This window comes from Nicrophorus vespilloides, unplaced genomic scaffold (genome assembly GCF_001412225.1).
Source record: "Nicrophorus vespilloides isolate i.1.1-1 unplaced genomic scaffold, Nicve_v1.0, whole genome shotgun sequence".
Taxonomy (NCBI): Eukaryota; Metazoa; Arthropoda; class Insecta; order Coleoptera; family Silphidae; genus Nicrophorus; species Nicrophorus vespilloides.
In genome coordinates this window covers 4,856-30,023 of record NW_017096212.1, presented here as the reverse complement: position 1 = coordinate 30,023, position 25,168 = coordinate 4,856, and the positions used below count along the sequence as shown (strand labels likewise).

General features: G+C 26.9%; 1 protein-coding gene across 2 annotated transcripts; it reads right to left on the bottom strand.

Moving 5' to 3' along the window:
• Positions 1–641: 641 nt before the first annotated feature.
• On the bottom strand, positions 642–25,168 carry LOC108556281 (proton-coupled amino acid transporter-like protein CG1139). 2 transcript variants are annotated; one of them, XM_017912301.1, is made up of 9 exons: positions 24,996–25,168; positions 7,376–7,608; positions 7,209–7,307; positions 2,194–2,344; positions 2,000–2,121; positions 1,583–1,943; positions 1,345–1,523; positions 1,107–1,282; positions 642–1,046 (listed from the first exon to the last, which is right to left on the bottom strand). In XM_017912301.1, exons 2-9 carry the CDS (start codon positions 7,417–7,419, stop codon positions 799–801), a joined length of 1,380 nt encoding a protein of 459 aa, XP_017767790.1. In that variant the 5' UTR covers positions 7,420–7,608; positions 24,996–25,168; the 3' UTR covers positions 642–798. The 2 variants fall into 2 exon arrangements, with proteins under 2 accessions (XP_017767790.1, XP_017767789.1); XM_017912300.1 differs by lacking the exon at positions 24,996–25,168 and adding an exon at positions 15,174–15,398.

The following is a 25,168-nucleotide window of genomic DNA, read 5'->3' as shown; positions in this document are numbered from 1 at the left end:
ACAGAAACTAGTAAATTAAATTTCTATAAAATTATAAAAATAATTGATTAAAATATGGAAATAAAGTAAGCGTAAGAAAATATAGGTCAGCATCTGATCTTTTACTAAATAATAACAACAATACTTACCTTATATTTCATATTCATAATTTTGAAAATTAGATTTTTTGTGAAGAAACTTTTTGATTATTGATTTCAAAACGCAAACATACCAATATACTCATTTTATTGCTTTTATATTGAGAATTGACAAACTTCTTCATACAACAATTTTTAACAACAAGTTTGGTATTTTTTTTTAAAGAAACACTAAGAAAATTATGTTTTTTTCCCCTTACGTTGAAAGCATATAGTTAACGTTTTAGAATGTAACTTTTTATCAATTAAATATTAACAATGATCTATGATCAATGCGTTTTCTAGTCCTCTCGAATGGATGAACGAACAGGTTAAGTAAATATTTATTGAAGCCATAACATTTCTACAAACGATTAAGAAAAGAAAGAAAAACAAAAGGTACGCTTATAGAATATGAAAGAAATAACAATTTCCTCAATATACAGTATCTACAGTATCTACCAGAGTGCTTAAGTAACTTAAACACTATAGTATTATTAATAATAATAATAGTTAAAATTAATATAATAATAAAATTCTGTCTTGTCTTTATTCCATACATGTTGTGCGTGAATAACGTATTCTCTCTAGTACATAATAAATAATATTGTAATATATAACTGTCAGCTAATAAATAAAATAAACTGATTGGTTTCTTCTGGTCTACTAGAAGCGAAGCTAATTAACCCTTGCTGAGGGCCGCCACGATCTCCGATATGCAACTGTAGCTTCCTGCCAACAATCCTACAACTCCGAAGATGATGAGCAGCACGTCTTTGATGAGGACGTATTTGAAAGGTCCCAAATTGTCGGGCCAGGAGACGCAGATCTCCATGATTGCGGGAAAGGCGAGGCCAAGTGCGGACAGGCAGAAGGCTCCGAACAGCGAAATGAACAGACCCAATAGAGGAATAGTCACAGCCAGGACGACTGAAAAAAAAAACATATAAAATCAAGTTGTTTTTTCGTTATATACGTGTTAAGACTTACAAGTAATGATGACGGCGAGAACTCTGAGGACGTATTCCCAGGCCAGCTGATGGTTGCTATCTTGCAAGTGCTTGAAGATGTAGGTGTCCCACATGATCTTGACGGGAACGTAGCCTTGCAGACCGTACGAGATGAATATGGCGAGTGAGTAGAGGATGTTAACAACCTTAGCCAATCTGTGAACAGTGAATCATGTGATAATAACATTTAATTTTGTTAAGTTTCGTAGAGAACTTACACATCTTCTGGTGGGAAGTTCAAGGTGATGCTGGCCTCGCTCCTATCGCCGTACCTCCAGTAACCCAAGAAACCCATTCCGACGTAGAGGATGACGATGATCACCATGGCGATGTTCAAAACTCCGAAGTAACCTCCGAAGGATTTAGGCGTTTTCATGTTGTTCTCTAAAGCGATCACCTTGAAGAAAACGTTTGAATAAGTGAATTTAATTACATAAAATAAGTTGATTAACTTACGACGCCTACGGCTTCTAAAGCGAAGAGCGTTGTGCCGAAGAACAGGGGGAAAGTGTAAAGCGTACCAAAGTTGGGTCTCTCCTTGATGTCAGGTAGGTCTTGGAAAATGTAGTAGAGGACGATGCCGAAGGAGGCAAAGGTGAGGACGTTCGCTAAAGTCGAGAACGGAGCCAAGAGTTTCAGGTTTCTGATCGAGTTGATGAGGATGAATGGGATTAGGAGCATCAGGATGTAAAGTTCCAGCGCGATGGGGTTCGTTGTGTATTGGTCGACAACGGCCTTAATGTTCACAGCCACGAAAACCACGTAAACACAACAGATACCGAGCTGATATATAATTAAAAAGAAATCCACCAAAATCCTGCAAAGATTTTATGAATGAAGATTTAATTGATGAATTGATGAGTGTATACTCACGGTGACATGTTAGCAAATCTGCGAAGGCACTGCGGGCCCGACTCTAAAGCTATCTTCATCGATTCAGGATATGTCAGCATGGGCACTTTCAGTCGTTTGCACATAACGTATTGAGCTTTGACCTGAAACAGATAATTTATCAATTTCAATCAATTTTTAATTGAAATTTGTAAATCAAATGAATGAAAACTCACTAAAATGTGAAGGCAATATGTACAGAGGATGCCGATGAGCACGGTGCATACGAGGCCGTTCAGTAAACCTGAATTCTTGAAGGCTTCGGGCATGGCCAAAATGCCGGTACCCAAGCTTCCCTTCAGCATGTGGATCAAAGTTTCTACATTGCTGAAAACACACAACAACAATACAGTTATTACAAAAAATATAATATATTTATATTAGTACAGTAAAACATCAGTTATCCGTGGTAATTCGGGAACGTTAAAGCACGGATAATTGAAAAACATGGATAATATAAACGTATTCATTTAATTTAAAAACTTAATATCTATTTATTGATATACAAAAACACATTTTTCTGTAATTTTTTTTATTATTTGTCTTGTAAAATTATTTATTAAACGGTAGATTTGCAGAGATAATTATTTTACTATAATAAAGAAATAGTATTTTTTGTTAATTTCTATTATTGTTTTTTATTTGTTTATGAAATACGACAAATTTCAACAAATATTTGTAAATAAAAATTAGTAAAGAAAATTTGTGGATGTGCCGGGTTATGATGCAAATGTAAAAATTTAAATATACAACAATAATAAAATAAAAAAAAATACAAAAATGTTAATTTTTATACATTTTAAAACAATCATAAAATTAATTACATTTCCAGCTAACATTAAAAATATTTGAAACTATAATTTGCATTCAATTAATCCAAATAATTGTAAATAAGAATTTAGATTCAATAAATAATTGTCTAGTTGTAAATTATGTTTAATTAGTTTTTTTTTTTCAATTTATATAAAAAAACAAATCTATTATTAATTTATTTAAATAAATTAATAATAGATTTGTTAAAATGAATTAGAAATGTTGTTTCATAATACTAAAAAAAGATTTTTTTCATACCATATATTAGCTTTTAATGGGGACAACCTATTATAAGTGAAAAAGTTTGTGCTGGTTTTTCAGGAAAATTCAAAATCAACTTTTTTATACATCGAAATATAAATTTTGTATACAACATTTTGATCTATACACCTTCCTTCATCTTTCACGCAACTTAAACTTTCCTTCTTTCCAGAATTTATAAATATTTTCGTCAAAAATAACTTTTCCATGTGGGTGTTATTATATAGACTAAAAATAAATTAAAGTTTAATAAAAAAAAGGAATAAATGGAAATAGGAAAGTGCATTATCTGGAGTAAAAGAAACATAAGTGATTCTTGATTTTTGTCAGTTAAATTGTGTGAAATTGATGATCGTTGAAGGTTGATTTTGATTGTTTTTCAATATATCTACTAATTCACGTATCGTGCAGTGTGTATCTCGATCTATGTCTTGATTTCATCATAATTACTAGCAGATGCTGAAATTACCAGCTCTTATCTTAGTGAATTACTTTAACACAGTTCTTTTTTAGATAAAGCAATTTCTCCGTAAGCAGAATCTTTCTTAATAATTGCTTTAATGGCATTTTGGCTAACCAGTAATAGTAGAGTATCAAAGTCTTAAATGCACTTTATTTTCTTCCATCTTCAAGAGTGTACTAAACTGATTGAAATGTCGTCTTTCAGAATATGTACGCAATTTATTTATTTTTAATAATTCTTATATATTTAGATATCGACAATGATTCTTAGTGAAAACATACCAGAAAACACAATATAAATTTAAAAGTTTGATGTATCTAAAAATTATTGATTACTTTATTAGATTTTAATAATTCTCGCATTTTCCAAATTTAATGTTAATCTACTGAAAAAGTGGGTCTTATGGTCCGAGAATACAGTAAAAAATATAATAGAATTGGTACAAGTGCATGTAAGCTTGTTGAAAACGTATCCTTGAATGTTTCTCAAGAGGATTTGCATAACAATAAGGTCACAGCATTACTTTGCACATAATAAACTTGTTGATTCTTGGAAGTCGTCCAAAAATTTGTCGACGTCGTACTCGAGAATCGCTAATATTAACACACACAAGACAATCCCCATTAATTAACAACAAAGCGCTTCAATTAGCAACGACCATCCAGTTATAAATGGGTGCATTCCACCTTGTTTCGTCATCCTTGACGAACGAAACGTTTGCCAAATAACGCGAGTATTTCCAAAATTTAGACATCTCGATCTTGAAACTATTTCTGTACGCGTTTATTGCATTTACTTCCTTAAACATGTTATGTTGTGTGCGTTGTATGATTAGTAATGTATTTTGGCTCGAGCAAATTCCGATCCAGATGTTTTCGCGTTTCGTAACTTTCCGATTGGAAACTTTACAATATAAATTTTGCATGTCGACTATCGATTCAAATCCGTTATGCTCTTACGTTTGCCAAAAAATGTAATGTAACGTTTTTAAATTATGGCGTTCACATGAACATGACTCACGTCGATATTTCACCGTGGAAAATATATTATCATATATTTTTACTAAAAAAAAACAAAATTAACTACATTTCGAACTGACATTAGAAATGTCAACAAATATGATGCCATGATTACTGTTTTATGTCATTTAACTGTCAGTTCACACGTCAAAGTCAATACTAATCTAACCTAACTTGAAATGCGTTTAATTTGGTTAGGTTAAATTAATGAAAACAAAAAAAGGTTTGCTTTACGTCAATTTGAATTTTTAATAATTTATTTAAACTTATTCAAAAATATGAAATCAATCAAATTTGACATTAAACAACTCGAGTAATATTTTCAAACAAATCGTGTACAAAATAAAATATGATAGTTAACCACAGATTACAAAGTAATTTTTTTGTAAAGTTTTAAAACCTTTATAATAATAAATTTGATACTCTAATGAATATGAAAGATATATTCTAATGTAAAACAGTTTTCTGTTACGTTCTGACACTCTTTCGAATGGTTATCATGTAATAAACTGAGTTACTCAATTTTGTTTGTTTTTTTCTTAAGTTTTGGTATCTGAAGAAATTATTGAATAAAAATGAATTATAGCTATAAACTATATATTCAGATTCGATAGGAATGGAAGATCTTAATGTATTTAATAAACTATGTCTATAGAATAAAAAAATGTTTCCTGTTTTTTTTTTAAATTTGTACAAATTTAGTAAATTTTGTTTTTTTTTTCAATCCGAAGAAATTGTTGAATTGGAATTTGATCAATCCTATGAAATTAAAGAAAATATTAAAAAATTATTATATTTGAATTAAAAAATCTGTTACTTCAATTTTATTTTATTTATTTCTAAAAATCTGAAGCTGCAAATCTATATATTTAGAGATTTCTATATATTATCTTGAGGCAATGCTAAAGTTTAAAGAAACGTTTGTTTTCTATTTCATTTTGAAACATTTTCGATTTATACTGGATGGAAATACGCATTAATATAATAAATAGCAGGTTTTCTATTTTCAAGAGTTTGAAGGATCTTGAAATATCGATAACAGAAAACCTATTTGTTTTTGAAATTTGTACATATCAATATACAATTTTGTAAAATTTAGTAAATCTAGTTCTTTTTTTTTAAATGTTTTCAAATCGTTGGATTGGAATTTGGGAAAATTTACGTATTTATAGATTTAAAGTTTAATATGTATTATGTATAGAAATGAAAGAATACGTTGAAAATTAAATATGAAAACAATCTGTTTCATTCTTAAACTTATTTAATTCTGAAGAAATTGTTGAATAGAAGTTAATCATAGCTACAAACTATATATTTATAGTTTACTATAATCTATTTCAAAGAATGGAGGATCTTAATATTTCGATTTTAATGTAATTAATAAAATATGATTATTGATAATGAAAATCCTGCTTATTCCTGAAATTTGTACACATTAATATAGAATTTTGTAAAATTTAACAAATTTTGTTCATTTTTTAAAGGTTTTTGAAACGCTGGATTGGAATTTGATGAGTTTAATATGTATAATGTATAGGAATGAAATAATATGTTGAAAAGTAAATATGAAAATTGTAGATGAAAACAATCTTATATAATTCTGAAGAAATTGTTGAATAGAAATTAATCAGAGCTACAAACTATATACATAATGTGTTTATAGATAATAAATATCCTGTTTATTCCTGAAATTTGTACACAATAATATTCAATTTTGTAAAATTTAGCAAATTTTATTCATTTTTTAAAGGTTTTTTGAATCCTTGGATTGGAATTTGATGAGTTTAATTTGTATTATGTATAGGAATGAAAGAATACGTTGAAAAGTAAATATGGAAATTGTGAATGAAAACAATCTGTTTCATTCTTAAACTTATTCTATATAATGAGTGAAATGTACACAAATTAAAATATTTTTTTTCTATTTTCAAATCTTTAGAGATTTTTATATATTATCTTGAGGCAATGAAAAATATTAAAGTTTCAATTAAACAAAACTATGTTAAAAAATTAATTTTAATTTTAGATTAATAAAAAATGTTTTTTTTCTATTTCATTCTGAAACTTTTTCGATTTATATTGAAATGGAAATACGGATTAATATAATAAATATCAGGTTTACTTTTTTCAAATTTGAAGAAATGTTTGATTGAATTTTAATATAAAGATTTATTATTTGTTATTGAAATTTGACGAAAAAATGTTTGTTTCAGAAATCTTTCTGATCTATATTCGTTTGCATGCTAATGTAGGTTTATTAAATACAGTGGAACCTCGCTTAACGAACAAAATGAATTGTAAGAAAAAATGACTCGCTTAACGAGCGACGTTTCTTATAACAAGTTGGTTGAGATGAGAAGAGAAGTTTCGGATTGCGCGCCTTCTACATCATTGTTAAAACTTGTGTACACATATTATGTGTATTTTTGAATATGTTTCACTATACGAGTAAAAATCTGGAAATTTTGGAACGTATTAAACTCGTTATTTTTCTCTAATTAAAAGTAAGTCATCATTTTATCCTTGCATTTAAACAACGTTTTCTATTGATTAAAATGAAGGAAAAAATACTCGATAATGTAATTGAACAGCCATTAATGGATTGTTTGCACAAGAGAAGTATATATGGTTTTACCTTGTGGGAGCATCTATGTTCCTGTGTAAATGAGGATCGTAATCATCGGAATCCCCCTGAGGACTGCTTCCGCCGCCGCTGCCGCTCTCAACATTATACCTATAAAGCAACAACAACAAACACAGTAGTAATTTCAAATTGGAAATGTATGCATTTTTTGTCCTTACTTGTTAGAACCGACCGGTTTCAATTTCATCGATTCATTTGCCATTTTGGATCCCACTCGTTCCCTTGCACTACCTTATTGTGTTCCTGAGTAATGATTGCGTGGACGTGTGTATGGGCACCAGTCGCATACAGTTCTGCACCTTTTATTTTTTTTCGTTGTATCACATAAGTTTTCTAACGCGCTGCCAAAAATTCACGTACAAAGAATGCTCATCTCCGCCGCATTGGTTACCTATTAATGTAAACAAGAAAAACCAGATTAGTTAATTTATTAAATAATTCCATACTTCAATAACAATTCAACAAAAAAAAAACAGTTTAAAATAGTTTTATTGATAATTTGTTTGTTTGATGAAATATTCCTGTTTTATGAAGAAAATTAAGAGACAAATTTTAGAAAAAAATGTATTATGATATAAATTGTTAATTTTTCAAATATTATGTGGCTAAAGAGAGCCACAATCTGTTTTTTTTATATTTTATAAAGAGTCACATGTAGATACAAATTAAATTGTTTTTATTTAATGTATACATATTTTTTGATGAAATACACATATTAGAACATAAAAACACATAAAATAATATAATTATGAAAAATAACAAAATTATTTGAAAATATTAGTAATAAAATTCAAATATAATAACAATAAAATGTTAAAGGAGCCGCACTTGACTCAACGAAGAGCCAAATACCCATAGTTGTCATATACAGGTATTTTTTTGTTAATTTTAAAACATAGGTACATTATATTATAAGACGCACTTTTGTTTTAGTATAAGATATTAAGAAAATTTTTTTTTATGTAAAATATCAATTTTACTAATATCATATTATCCTTGAAACTGATTACTTTAATGAAATATACCATATTTTTTTTAAAACTGTAAGACGCTCCATAATATTGTGTTTAAAACTGTTTTTTTTATTAAAAATTTTAGAAAAATATAACAATTCTAAGCATAATTTATGTTGATAATGTGAACATAATGAAAATTCTTATTTTCTTACAAGCAAATTTTCTTTTCTAAAAAAAAATCTATATTCTATATCTATGAACTATATCGTTCAGATTTTGCTTAGTCTTCTTTCGTATCGATTTCTTGTAAAACCTTCAATAAGGTCTCACTTAGTTCAAGGACTTCATTAATCTGTTTCAGCCAGTTTATTTTTATGTACAGCTTTATATTTATGTACTTATTTAATATAATTTAATACAAGTTTTTATTATCTTTTATATTAGTTCAATACGTCCAATTTACGTCTTAAAATTTGAATATTTTAGGATAAAAATTTATAATTTAAACAGAAACTCATAACTATTTTTGACACAATTATTTGTATGTATTGAATTTACAATTGTTGATGAATTTTATTTATTAATAGTAGATGTTTAATTCTTAAAAGTCCTGATTATGAATGTAGCTGTTTATAACAAAAATAAACAAAGTAATGATTATAATTAGAAAATTTATTTGAAATAAATGTTTTTTTATAAAATCTATTTCGATTAGTTTAAAATATAGAATTAATAGTACATTTTTACTTTATTATTTGATATATTGAGAATTGTATTTATATTTTCTGTAGTTTCAACATGAAAAATTGCAAAAAGTTATTTTTGTTTAAAGCAATTTTGGACTTGTTCGGTAACGTTTCTATTTATTAACCGAAACACCTGAGATGTAACCGTGATTTACGCGTTCCGTTTATGCAACGTCGAACACGCGGGTGTATTTTCGTTACATAAGCGAACGCTCGCGACATGTTTTATTTAAAACGATTTGGCCGAAAACCAATGCTTCCTCCTACAAACAAAACCCATTGTTATCTCACAATGCACACAGAACATCATTATACAATAAACACATTCGTGAATTAGACACAAAATATAAACATTTTCAACAACTTTTTATCATTAACAGCGATTATTATTATTAGCAGATCTTCTTATTACTTCATATAAGAATAGTAACAAGTAGTTACATATTTGTTTGAATTTGTATTGCGACCAAATTATTGACGCAAGGTAACAACTGTCATTTCGCAGCGACCCATATGTTGAGAAACGATTTATAAATTTATAAATCTTGCTTAATCCGTTCAGTTGTATTGTATATTGTTATGTCGTATATATTCGTCACGGTCTCTTGTATTGGGTTGAGCTTATGACGAATATATTCGCATCATAAATGAGCCACTACATATAATGCATAATTCCGCTTAAAGGGTTACCTTTATTAATGATTAAATATTGTAGTAATTCAAACTAGAACGATAAATTGTAAATATTATTTGACTCATGTTAATTGAATATAGCTAAATATGAATATGTTACAAAGGCGGTATAAGAATTTTAGAAATGCTTAGAGGATGGCACAAAAAGGTTGAGAAATACTGATCTACATTGTATAAAATACTAGACACAAATGGTGACCGGACAAATCAGAACATTGATAAAAAAAAGAAGACGACAAAAAAGGACAGTGATAACAGAGAACATCGAAAAAACATATTAAAATTATTTAGATAACTCATCATCATGTTATATTCAATCTTTGTCATTTGTTAATTTCTATTTTGCTTGAACTTTAATATTTTTTTCCGATGTTCTATTTAGTCACTTTTCTTTTCGTTTTTTGTTTTATCGCTGTTCCCCTTTGTCATGGAACCGACATAAATTTATATTTTTAAAAGTAGTTGGTATTATTGATTGGTTATGCAATTTTACTCATTGCTGTCACGTGTAACAACTTAAGTTAATTAATATCACTATTATCAGATTCTTTAGGGATTTTTTTAAAAATTAAAATACATTCCTCATTCTTCATAGTTACACATTAGTTTGTATTTCTAACGATGAGATTTATGTCCTAAATCACGCATATTGTGGATGCAGCATGATATAAATATAAGTTTATAATTTTTTGCAACGTTGGCAGAGGTATGTTGGTCGTTAGCCAGGATAGCCAATTGTGCATGCAACAAAGTCGTTTCGTCTGACACCTGACCGACACCTACGAACTAAATTATTTAATTTCGAGAAACGTGACTAACGTTACATCAAAATATTTATATACAATGTAAGCGCATTACATGTTATCGTATTATATCACACACACACACACAAAAACGTAACACATTGTTATGAAACTCTACACTAATTATAGAGTTACATTAAAAGCTATATTTATCGGTGGAAATGGAACAAGATATTTACATTTTTTTTATTTGATTCGGATATCCAACACGATCAATAAAATGGAAGGAAGTAGAATAAAATATCAATATTATTATTTAGAATATAGAATAGATTTATAAAATGATACAAACAAAAATAAAATACAGAAAAAAAGTGGATTCTAATTACATTTACATAATTAATAATTTATAAAATCGATGTTTTTGTAATTTTAATTGTCCTATGAAATACTAAAAAAGTCATAAAAAAATGAGTTTGTAGATTATTGCTATTTGCGTTTGTGTTCATTACATTTTTTTCCATTTAATTGGTAAAAAATGCTCACATTTACGTAAGAAACAATGCTTGTTTTAGAAATTTGCTATTGTTATGCACATAGTTAATAAAAAAAAAATCTCATTCTGTTCACTTCAATTTTAAGAAAAAAAAAATGTATAAAGTAAACACAAAATACATGAATTGAATGGAAATTGCAGACGTCATCAATAGAATTAAAAAAACATTAATAATTATTTTTTTTTTACTCATATTTCTCTAATTACTCAAAAATAATTATAGTTGTTATTATTTGGTTGGCAAGAAATTAATTTCAGTTTTCAATGATATGATTTTTTTGTTTTGACATTTGAAAGATGTCACTTTTAGAAGTTAATTGTGCATAATTTTGTTTACAGCTGTTAGTTTATAGTTAATTTTAATAGGAGTGTAAAATCGAACGTTTTCATTATATTTCTCTTTTTATTTCCGTTAAGGAAAAACAGCTGCTGAGATTCACAAAGAGATATATGAAGTGTATGATATTGATAGTTTGACAGAATGCAAAAATCTATGACTTATGATGACTAAATCTAAGTCATAATTGAATTGCATCGTCATATGTGCATGAGATTACAGAATGGTTAAATGTATTACACACAACAACTAAAATTCACTTAAATATCTTGAACTCGTTAAGAATCTCGATATTCGAAGGAATGCAATGGAACCGTCACTTTTTTTAAACAAATCATCACTGGTAATGAAAAAACCTTCATGATCCAAACGTGATGTACCTCCATAAACCCACATCTAAAGATGAATTCCATCAAAAAGTATCATGCTATCAATTTAGTGGGATTACAGAGGTGTTGTGTATTTTGAGCAGTATCCAAACGATAGGTATTTACAATCAACAATTAATGAAACTGGAGCAAACAATCAAATAAACTTGTCCAGAATTAGCATCGTGTTTCACCAAAACAATGCAAATCCTCACACATACTTGGTAACTCGTAGAAAATTATTGGAACTTGAGAGTAATATTATAGCTCTGACCTTGAACCATCAAATTACCATTTATTTCAAAGTTTGCAAAACCTTTCAAAATATAAAATTTTCATTGATTATAATGACCTGAAATCGCGTTTGGTTCAGTTTTTTGCCGATAACAACAAGAAGTTCTTGCGGAATCATGAAGTTGCCGGAAAGATGGTAGAAGGTCATCGGACAAAATGGAACATATATGTTCATTCTTTGTATATATAAAATGATGATTTTTTTAGTCACAGTCATATTTCTCTTATTAATCAAAAATAATGATAGTTGTTATTACATTTGTATTCTATAACTTTGTACAATTCGATTGATTGTTTCCAATTAAGTATATTTACGTAATACATTTAATAAGAAAAAAATATGCATGTGTTGTTTGAATTGATATAATCATTGTTATTCATTTTGTATACAGAGAAATGTATTTAAAGTAAATTGGGAACACGAACATGAGCAAGATTGAAGTCACATTTGCAAAGTGCATCATCAATCAAGCGCAATGTGCATACGGATGATCATGATGATTGATGCGGCAGAGTTAAATTTACCTAAATTAATGGCCAATTAATCAACACTTTATTACGCACTTAGCTTATTTCCACTCCTCGTGAACCGACCGACCGATCGACGTCCCAATTAGATATCCATCGAGTTTATTGATTTTCTATTCGATCGAATTAAGAAAATAGAAGCTGACGAAGATAGTTGCAACCGCGTGAATGACACAAATATTGTAGTAATAAATATGTATAAATAAGTTCAGTGAATTTAGAAACGATTTATCATCATCATGAATGACGTTTGCCCGGTCGGTCGGTGGGTCTGCGAACAATTTACTATGTAGTACACATAATTAGATTTAGCCGTTTGTGTTACGTCAATTTCGTTACATTTTTTTTAGTCGTTGTACGTTTCGTAACGTGAATGAATCTCGCGAGTAACATTTTTTTCCATTAACCACAGTAAAAATTATATTTTTAGATCAACTCAGTTTTGAAATTCTACATTTCAAATGAATTATAAATATACAGGTTCGATTTACGCCGATTCACAATAACGCCGCTGTGAAATAACGCTGATTTTACACTTATATGGAACTAAACCCTATAGTTATAGTAAATATGGGTTCATTTTACGCCGATTTGTTTTGCGTCGGCTTAGATTAGATCGAATGTTGTTAGTCTTTGGTCTTCATCAAATCTAATTTTTCCAATTATATTAAATTTAAGCCCTTGACATTTAATGATGTGTTCCAAACGTCTAAACTATATTTTTTAACCAAACTGTGGTCAGTGGTTCATGTGAAAGTTCTGACTTTATATTAAAAACATGTTTGTAAACAAGTAAATCCTTTATACAAGTATCAAATACGTTAGAAATTATGGAATTACTTTATTTTTTATGCAAATCCTGGTGTCATGTGTCGTTTTAGTTTTACGACAATTAGAGCCAAATTCTACTCTTCTTTGGGACTTCAAATTAGTACTGAATGATACTAAAAGAAATAGAAGCAATGAAATGAGAAAAAAAGAAAAATGTATAGAAAATATCCAATAATTCAAGTTTGATTTTTTAACAATTAACTTATGAAATCATTGAAAAGATGAAATGCAAATATTTTACTTTTAAAAACTACACAAAAAAGTTAATAAAATTAATTGCATTATGGACAAAAGACCTTTTTTTAAAATTGATATAAAAACTAAATGTAGTTTGTGTTTGTACTAGGTATGAAATTACAAGAAGTTCAATACATAAACAATAAACATATTAATTTTTACTTAATAAAGAAAGCAAAATTAATTAAATTTTGGATTTTTTTTTTGCAATTTGGTCGTCGATCTTGAATTCGTAAAATTAATTCTGATTAGAGCAGTATTTTTCACAGACAATCATAAATTTATATTTAACATTAAGTAATGCACGGTTTCCCAAACTTTTTCTGCAACATAACACTTTGTAAATCCTGAAATTTTCACGGAACATCTTGTTTATTTTATAGAGTAGGTAAGAATACAAAATTAATAAAATTAAAAAAATGACAAAGAAACATTCATTATTTATTTCATTCCAAGTTTTCACTAATCACACAAGTGTTTCCTATAATAATGTACAATCAAGTGCACTTAAAGATTCTACAGCCAATTTTGTAGATATTAATTATCATGACTATAATATTAATTTCATGTTTTGAAAACGAAATTTCAATACTTAAATCAATAAAACTCTTGCTGGTACATTATTTCAATTGACAGAATCGTTCAATTATATCTAACGAATTGTTATCCAAAATCAAAGAGATTCCTTCGATTTTAGTTACAAACATCTTTATGAGAAACATCACTTTCAATTTCCGACTAAAAGAAAAAAAAAGAATCAGTTGGAACAACTATTCCATTTAATTTATATGTGAAACTTATGGATAATATTGTTCTTATGTAGATTTATACTAAGTTTTAATTAAATTAATTACTGATGGCTGATAATTAAGTAAATAATAATTGTTGAGTATATTTTAGTTAAACCTGAATATGTTGCTAACAAATAACAATAATAACTGATCAATAAATACACAAATTAAGGTATGAAGAAACGACAATAGCTGAAATATAATGTTTTAATTTCATACTTGTTATGTCTGTTCCAATATTAATCTAAATTAATGATAATAAATAAACAATTTCATGAATGTCTTTAAGTTAATCAAACAATTAATTATATTACACAGGGTTACATCATAATTATGTGCGCATTTTGAAGCCAACTTGCTGATATTGAGTTATCGTTTCAAGATTAAATGCAGAACTGAATGGAAAGTGCAGCGTTACGTCTCGCACAAATAAACCTCAGATGCGTTTCAATAAGCGTATTCGTTATTAAACGATTTAAGTGGCAATTAAAATTAAACTGGAGACCGTCCAATTCAGAGGCTCGCCCCCAACGGAAGCAATTGTCGAATTAAAGTACATAGCATCAGTTCGTAAAAGAGATGATATCCCACGGTGCACCAACATAAATAAATCAAGCGACAAATTCCGTTGCAATTATAAAAGCTTTTTTTATCAAATCAATGGAAAATCGAAAAGAATTTATTAACGAGTGTTTACATTTCAATGTTTTGTTTGTAAATGTGAACAATGCAATTCTATATAGTTTGGATCATAGTTACAGTTTCGTTTTTTTTTAAACTTGCATTTAGTTTGTAATCAATTATGTAATCATATTTTTTTGTTGTTGTTACAGTTAAAACTTTTATTGTTGCGTGTGTTTGATTTTGGCGACTTACCCCCTAGTTTGTAGTTGGAGATCTTTCTTATTCAATCGGTTATTTGATGTGGAGGATGTAATGGGAAACGGCACAAATAGCACTTAAGTAACTTGAATCCAGAGGCTGACTGATGGTCGGGTTGTTAACGAATATAGAACTCGTACGGAGAGCCAGAGCCAAGAGCAACTAATTGTACGTTGTCACTGTTTCGCTCGGAACTGCGGTGTGCGTGTGCGGTCGTCTCTGTTGCTCCAATTATGTAAAATATCAAATGGGAGACAAAAAGGCGCAGGCGGATCTCTCGCGTTTTCCTTGTGATTACAAGCTAATTCCCCACCAAAAAAAAATCTTTGTTCTAACGAACCGAAATGTAGGAAACTAATTTCAACCGCTGCATTTTTATGTTCACTATAGTTTTAATTAAAATATAATCTAATTGTTGAATAATAATTAAAATTTAACAAAATTAGTTCCAATAGCAAAAATTATATTGAAATAATAGTAAATCAGTATTTGTATTAAGAAAACCATGAAGTTAATTCTTTGTTTAAAATTAATTAAAAAAAAATGCAAGTTAAATATTGAGAAACTGATAGAAATCTTAACCAACTTAAGAATCTAATTAAAGTGATTACAAGCTAATTCCACACCAAAGAAACTTTGTGATATAACTAATTGAAATGTAAGAAACTTATTCCATCTGCAGCATTTTTATGTTGAATTAAGTTTTAATTAGAATATAATCCAATTATTGAAATAATTAAAACTTAACAAAATTAGTTCCAATAGGAAAAATATATTGAAAAAATAATAAATTTGTGTTGTTTGAATAAAAAACAACGAAGTTAATTCTTTATTTAGAATTAACTAAAGAAAACCATTAAAAAAATGCAATTTTAAGAAATTCAATTATTGAAAAAATGTTAAAAATCTTGACCAACTTAACAAAGAAACCCTGTGTTTTAACTAACCGAAATGTAGAAAACTAATTCCAACTGCAGAATTTTTATTTTCACTAGAGTTTTGATTCAAATAATTATAACACAATTAAATTACTTATCAAATAGAAACAATCTGTGTTTGTCTTCAAAAAGTTAATTATTTTAATTATTGAAACAATCTTAACTAACTTAAGAAACAAATTAAATATTTAAGTTATTAAAAATTGTAATTTGTTTTTTCAATAAAAATATATTCTAATCAATATTAATTTGTAATTATGTAATTAATATAAAATTATATATATTGTAATTGGATTTAACACAGAATATATCAAATTTTGCATAAAATTTGACAAATTTTAAAAACTTTGATTATTATTATTATTATAAATTCAAAAAAATTAAGAATGAAATGCAATAATTGAGGCAGATGAGAACTAAGTTTTGAATGCTTTTATTAAAGTATATCAATAGTTAAATGTATGATATTAAACAAAATTAGTAAATTTTCGATTAAAATCAAGAAGTAATTATGAGATAATTTGAAGTATAATCAGTGTTGAACAACAAATATAACTGTATAATAAAATTCAATATTTCTTGCATTTAAATTAATATAGAAAGAGAAATACAGCTTCAACAAAAAAAAATGAGAAAAAAAAAACAATTACAATTTTCATTATTATTGTTTTTGGTTAAGTTATAATACAAATGAAACAATGAAATAATTTAAACTATTATATTGAAAAAGTATTTACAATTTAGTTAATAATTGTTAATTATTGTTGACTTTCAGCTATTATTTCTATTATTTCTTTCTGAGAAGTATGAAAACAGATCTAAATAAAGAATAGCCTTTATTATTGTTAATAGGATTATTGTCGTAGGCACTTAATAGGCCTTCATACAGTCTGGAATTCCGTCATCTCTTTAAGACCAGTTAACTTTCATAATCGCCTCATATACGCCTATATATACAAATTTTACGTTAATGTTATAAAAAAACTGAATCAATGAATATTATCACCAGTTTTTCTTAATGTTTTTTCCAATTTTTTAACTAATTATTAATAGGTTTCAGCATAAAAATGAGAATTTCAATTTTCTTAAAAATTTATTAGTACATATAACGTATTTTCATGTTTTCATCATTACAATTGTTTTTTTTTTTTCATTTTAAAATAATGTTTATAGTTTTCAATATGAAAAGTTGCAAAAATCCACCAGAATTAATGTATAATTTATTTGTGCAATTACCAATAGATTTGAGCAAAAAAAGTAGTCGCTAAATAAATTTCCTAATGTTATCACAAAATTTAACAAAAAAATCATTTTTATCACCATTGTCAAGGTCTATGTAATTTCGATTTTATTACAATTTTATGGCAAAATGCAACAAAAATCAAAAGTATAAAGTGTTTTAATTCATATTTCATCATTGTTCCTCATGTTTTTCTTAATGCAACATTGAATCTATTAAAATTAATGTATTTATTTAATATTAATGTATGCTAGAGTAATTAGGAGAGAGTTCAGAAAACAAGTAGTTGCTAAATCAATGTTTTAATGTTATCACAAAATTTAACAATAATCAATACTGTACAACTTTATATCATTTTTATCACCATTGCCAAGGTCTATGTAATTTCGATTTTAATACAATTTTATGACAAAATGCAACAAAAATCAAAAGTATAAACTGTTTCAATTCATATTTCATCATTTTCTTTTTGTTCCTCATGTTTCTCTTCATGCAACATTAAATCTATCACAATTAATCTATTTATTTAATATTAATGTATGTTAGAGTAATTAGAAGTAGGTTTCAGCAATAAAAGTAGTTGCTAAATGAATGTCTTAATGTTATCACAAAATTTAACAAAAAATCAAAAGTATAAAGTGTTTCAAATCATATTTCATCATTTTTTTTCCTTCATGTTTCTCTTCATGCAACATTGAATCTATCAAAATTAATGTATTTATTTAATATTAATGTATGCTACAGTAATTAGGAGTAGATTTCAGCAAAAAATAGTCCCTAAATAATTGTCCTAATGTTATAAGAAAATTAAACAAAAATCGAAACTGTACAACTTTATATCATTTTTATCGCCATTGTCAAGGTCTATGTAATTTCTATTTTATTACAATTTTATGACAAAATTCAACAAAAATCAAAAGTATAAAGTGTTTCAATTCATATTTCATCATTGTTTCTCTCCATGCAACATTGAATCTATCAAAATTAATATATTTATTTATTTAATATTATTGTATGCTTGAGTAATTAGGAGTAGATTTTAGCAAAAAAAGTAGTCGCTAAATGAATGGCTTAATGTTCTCATAATATTTAACAAAAATCAAAACTGTACAACTTTATATCATTTTTGTCACCATTGTCAAGGTCTGTGTTATTTCAAAATGCAACAAAAATCAAAAGTATAAAGGGTTTAAATTCATATTTCATCATTTTTTTATTCCTCATGTTTCTCTCCAGTTTGAGATAATTTTTATATTACTTTTTAATATGCAAAATTGAATTTCTCTCAATTAATGTATGTATTTAACATTAATTTATGCTAGAGTAATTAGGAGTAAATTTCAGCAAGAAAGTAGTTGCTAAATTAATGTCATAATGTTATCAAAAAAATAAATTATAAAGTATAAAGCTATTATTTAACATTTCTAATGATAAAATTCAACAAAAAATAAATATATTTCAATTTTTCTTTTTATCCACTTTAAAATAATGTTTATAGTAGTTTTTAATAAGAAATGTTACAAAATTGAATTGAATTCAATATTATTTGTTAGATTATTACAATGAAAATGATCAATTGACACACATTAAAGTAATTTATTAATAGCTTCGTATGTGGAGATTAGAATTAAATTCGAGTAGACTGAGTTACATGTCAACAGCGTTTGTCGAGTTTAACGACCCTAATTTACGCATCACATTGGTGATTTCAATTATACAACATCATCATGATCATGATGATGTTGATAGACTGGGAAGTGATTTGCGTATATCCTGTCATATAAATTATATTTCATTCATTATACAATACTTACTAAAATTCAAATTATTTTCAGGATTGAAAAATTAAATGTTTAATTATGTAATAAATTATTATAAAATATTTTGAAAATTTTAACAAGAAGAAGTCAAGAATCAATTATTATATAATTTGAAACATAAACAGTATTAAATAAATAAATAATTTCATAATATAAGACAAACATTCTTATGTAGACATTAAAATACTAAGAAAAACATAAATTTATAAGATTATTTTTTTACAAAAAACAAATTATAGCTTCAAACAATTTGATACAAAAATTATAAAAAATTATAAATAATTAAAAAAAAATGAATATATTTTATGTATGTAAATTGTGTATTTAATTTTCTTATGTTATGAATAAAAAATAAATTGAAAATTAAACAAACTTTTCCATTATTAACTAAAATGAACAAATGAAGTATTTAGAATATAGTTGTTTACATCACATTCTTAATATAGAATTGTGATAATCTTGCATACAATAATAGTACAAAAATTTGTAAATATTGAAGTTAATTTCTTCAGCAATTGATAAGCGAAACTTGCATGCTTCTATTTACAGATGTTGCACAAAAACATAAATATAGATATTTTATTTTCGGTGTCATTTACGCACTGTCCGACGAACACGAAATAAACGTCCGTTCCGTGGTTTCTTCTTAAACATAATTTTTTGACTACTTTATTTTCAAAACACTTACTACAATAAAATATTAACAAAATCAATGATTGAAAAGATTGGATTTTATCTATTAACAAATTATTACGTAATTAAAGACATTTCCATGCAATTTCTGTTTTTAATAATTTGTAAACTTTATATATTTTTTTCCTTTAATAAGTTTAAAACTTATGATTTTTTACTCAAATACTGTATTAAAAATGTTTTCCATATATAAATTTAAAAAAATAACATTTGAAAAGATAAACCTTTTTATAAACCTAATTTATTTAAAAACGACTATAAAAGTCATTATTCAAGACATTTTCATCTAGCAGTTAATGTTAGAATTTTTAACAATTGGATAATTTTTATGAATTTTTACTAAAAATGTAATAACATTACGTTTATAATATTCAATTAGTCATGGACTATTATGTGATTATTTGTATTTTGTTTTAGTTAAAGATTTTCAAGAGAATTTGCAAAAGTAAATTGTTGTTGGTTCATCAGCGTCACGTAACTAATTTTCTTGGATGTCTTCTAATAACGTTGACCCAAGCAGGGAATGCGGAAACTCTCATCCAAGTTGATTGAAGCACTTGAGCCGCGCTCCAATTGCACTACAATGCAATAAATGTTATCTTTCCAAAAGACAAACTAAGATTAAACATCGGTTGAGAAGAATCGATATCGAGAGTTAAAAAATGAATGAATTCCTGTTTCAATTTCAAATATTTACAAAATTTTAACACAACAAAAAATGTAAAGAATTACAAGAATTGTTAAAAATTAATTCAAGTTTTATTTTGAAACATTGTAAAATGATTTATATATAGAAACATTTACTAATTACCAACAATTGATTAAAATCACTGAAAATGTCTATTTTCGTGATATGTTAATTAATTCTGGTTTAATTTTAAATATTTACGTGAAAAGTATAAAAATTGTAAAATTAGTGTCTATAATAATTGATTAAGAACGCTGAAAAAGTCTATTATAATGCCAATCGATATGTGAAGTTACGAATGAATTCCTGAATCAAAAATTTTTATAAAATGTGCTACAAAAATTTTGAGTAAATGTATGAAAAAATGTTATTAATATTATGAAAATTAGGTCAATTAACAAAAAAATATAATTTTAAAGAAAAAATCAACTTGCAAGAAGAATGTACTAATTACCAACAGAATAAAAAAAAATGTTTTATAGAAATGATATAATCAATTAAAAAAACGTTACTAATAATCTAAAGTCTAATTTAAATGAGAACAATTTATTCAAAACTTAAATATTTGTTGATTACATAATTTGATAATAATGTCATTTAAGGAATCATGTTATAATACAACTTTTAATATTTCAGGAAATGACAGCTGTCACTGTTACTGTCACTGTCAAAACATCAAAATTTATCTTATAATTGGGTTGCTGTACAACTACAAACAAAAATATTTGGTTTAGTGGCAAAATGGTTGAGAAACGCTGATTTTAGTTACATGTTATATATAGGAATTGTTCATTATACATCAGTATGATTATGTAATTGCATTTAATTTGTGAATAAATTCAATTATGATGAAAACTATTTTTTTTTAATGTAATTAATTCTCGGCGTTGTTTACGTGGAAAGTTCCATCCAATAGTTATCCAGGAGAGTGCGTCGCATTACCCTGATTAAATCGGGATGAGAAAGCTTTTTATTTTGTAGAATTAAGTCGATTATCCGCGCAAAACACATACATCAACGATCCAAACATCAAACAATCATAGAACAATCGACTTGATTGTTAAACTTTATATAGAAAATTACAGTATTTAACGGAGATTGTATCGTTAAACAACTTTTCTCATGATCATTTCTCGAATGGGTGACTGAGAAATAAAATATAAATATTGACATTGAATGTGTTTTTAATGTATAGAAAAAGGTTTTGAAAAACGTTTAAAGGTTTTGAAAAACGCATTTTTTTGGTTTGGTTTTAGAATTGAAATATATAAACATTTATTATTGTTACATTTATTATTATACAAATTATTATTGAAATTAAAAAATGTTATTATTCTATAAATTTTCTTTTAATAGATTTCGATAAAAACAAGTAACTAACTTGTATCCAAATCAAGGCATCAAAAGTCTTGAAAAGCAAGAAGAAATAATTGAAATCATGAATACAAAAAAAAACAGCATTTTTCAGGAAAAAGAAAAAACTACGATCTAAATTTTAACGCCAATAAACATTGTAAAGAAACAACAATTAATTGTTTTAATAAGTTACAAATTACATATAAATCACTAAAGATATTGTAGAAATTGAACTTTTTTGATATTACAGTAATAATCGAAGATTTAAATAAATTCAAGTAATTACAGCAAAATTTATAAAGGAGAAAAACAAAACATTTATGTAAAAAAAAGTAATTGCTATTGGGTCTTTTCGCTAGGAGTGTATACTAATTTTTAAGATTTTCTTTTATCTTGCCCAATTTAACTTAAGTTTATTTTGAACATATCAAAGCTGACTGACTCATTAGAGCCGTACTATGCGAGGTATTACTGTAGATATGAACAAGAAAGTACATACTTCATGCTCAAAATTATTTAGTTAATTATTTTAAATGTAAATATAAATTAATAAAGTTCATTAAGTTTAGAAACACTTTTAATTATTTCAATTTCATTTCAGTTCTACACTCAAATTTAGATAGATTTAGTGTAATATTTAACTAAGATTAAATTATTCATGAGTTGTGATTTGGTATAAATAATTTAGTAAACTTTACAAATTTTGTTGGTTTTCATAACATAAACATAAACATTTATGTTATTGATGTAGACTGTACACTATTTAGTCCAAGTTTTTAAAACTGTCTATAAAATTCAATAGATCAATGAAAAAATTATACATTTTTAAATGTTATTAATTATAATAAGAGTTTTAACAGTTACAAATATAATATTAATATGGATTTTTGTGCAATTATGCGAAAATAATGTTGAAATCTATAATTTATTTCTTCTCCATACGGAAGTTTCAATTTTAAATCTTTAAATCTGTAATACAATTCATTTTGGAAATTGATAAACCTATAGCAATAAAATTTATTGAATCAAGAAAGCATATCTTTACTTTATTTAATAATAATAAGCAAACATAATTACTAGGAAAAATGTGAATCTCATTGAAGTTCAATTAGTTTAGATTTTGCTCTAAAATTGATTTGCTTATATCTTCTATATATCGAAATGATTTTCGATATTTTAATACATTGTTGCAAGTGTCTGTTGTTAGCAAAAGATAATTTTAAAGCAAAAACATTGAACTCTACGTGGATTAGAAGTCTTGGATTATAAAACCATTTGAAATCGATACAGTTGATATTGATTTCTCCTTGCAAGAAAAATTGATTCAACTAAAGGATAATTCGTATTCTAAATTCAATTTTTAAATATCTGGATTTGCCTAATTTTAGAATTGCAAAGACATTCGTAAGAAATACGTCACAATAAATAATTATTATGTTAAATATATAAGTCAAACAAAATTAGAAAATTGTTTAATTAAAAAAAAAGTTGCTGGATTACTAATACCAGCAGCAACTTGATTATTGTCGATGTTTGTGCATTACATTATACAAAATTTACAGGTCGATGTAGAAAAAAGGTTTGGTATCTCTGCTATAGATTATATACTAATTAGTCTACAATATAGAGTGAAATAAAAAAGGAATCATAAACTACATAAGATGATAATCAATCCTTGAGATAATGAGACAAAGAGTTATTCCTTTGACGAATACCTGCCGAATGATGATGATGTATAATAAAATTATACATAAGTTATTACTACTTATTAATGTATGGAAAACACAAAGACATCTTTTAACATCAAACGATATTATTGAATCAATAAATTAATTTGTATGAAAACTATTTTGCCAATTATGAACTACATACATCTAAATTCTATAAATTTGATATAGAACGAAGAATATTTGAATCTATTTTTTCCATTTTTGAACTACTTAATACATCATTCTATATATTTTATACAAAACGAAAAATATGTGAATCTATTATATTCCTAGTCATAATTTTATAATTATAATAACTGCTTTATAAAATATGAAAGCAAAATCATACTTTTACCAGTTTTAAGGTTTTTTTTTGTTTCTTTTCTATTTATGAACTACTTATTACTACTACATTCTATAAAGTTCTAAAAATATTTCATTTATATACGGTTTTTTTTTCCAAATTTTCAAGCATTATATACATTTACTTTATTTAATAAGTGTTATTATGTAATATGAAAGTTTACTTTCAGCATTTTCAGCAATTTACAAATATTCTTGATCTTATATGAAATGTAAGTATAGTTCACAAATGATAGTAAAAAAAAAGCTGAAAATGTAATCTTGCTTTCATATTGTATAACTACACTAATTATTCAATAGTGTAGAGTGAAATAATAGAGGAATCATAAGCTGCATAAGATAATAATCAAACCCTGAGATGATCATACTAAAAAGTTATTCCTTTGACGAATTCCTCCGTCGATTAGATTGATGTGTGTGACCCAATTCAATTGAGATTCTAATTGCCATCGTTTCGCGTTCCACAAATACTTCGAGCCCAAATAGATCGTGGTCGACCTTTGTGCGCCGAAAATAATGAAATTATTTGGCCGCGACGAAAAACGAAATTGCTGACCATCAACTCTGCGTAAGGTCTTATATACCTTAAGGTATTACTTCAATTGATCACAATGTGTTTACTCTTAAGAGATTGGATTTTCGTTACGTAATTCAATTTTTTTTGTGGTATATTGATCCTGAATGAGGAGGGGAATCGAACGGGTTCGGCGACCTATTGCGTCATGGGTCGTGGGAGAACCGCGTGCTTTTTCGGACGTCACACGTGCGAATTGGATCAGAAAACCGCGAATCTCTGCCGCAATGAAAAATCGTACACGCGTTTCTTACTTTCCACCCTTGAAATCCGAACATTGTGTGGTAATATTCCATTAAAAAAGACTTGTTTCTTCGCGTTAGATGCACCTTTTACTATAGTAGTGTTAACCCCAAATGAACCCTAAGTATGGGTGAAGGTTTCTTTTTTTTTGCTATTTACGTAACATCTGTGTGAATGCGTGTGCTCACTTACCGATTGAAAATTTCATAACCAACGCAAGAGGTGTGTCGCACGTACTTTAAATTTAAAACAGAAGAATCGGGTTCGGACTTCCGCGTCGTCGCCTGCTAAATATAGATTGCGATGCCACGACGCTTCGGCGCCATCTTTGAAAATCCGTAGGGCAGCGTCGCGGCGCGCTTCCA

Coding starts and splice junctions, on each gene's coding strand:
- LOC108556281 (XM_017912301.1), bottom strand. CDS start 7,419: ATGGCAAATGAATCGATGAAATTGAAACCGGTCGGTTCTAACAA. Junction 7,308..7,375: donor AAACCGGTCGGTTCTAACAA/GTAAGGACAAAA, acceptor GTTGCTTTATAG/GTATAATGTTGAGAGCGGCA. Junction 2,122..2,193: donor CATATTGCCTTCACATTTTA/GTGAGTTTTCAT, acceptor TATCTGTTTCAG/GTCAAAGCTCAATACGTTAT.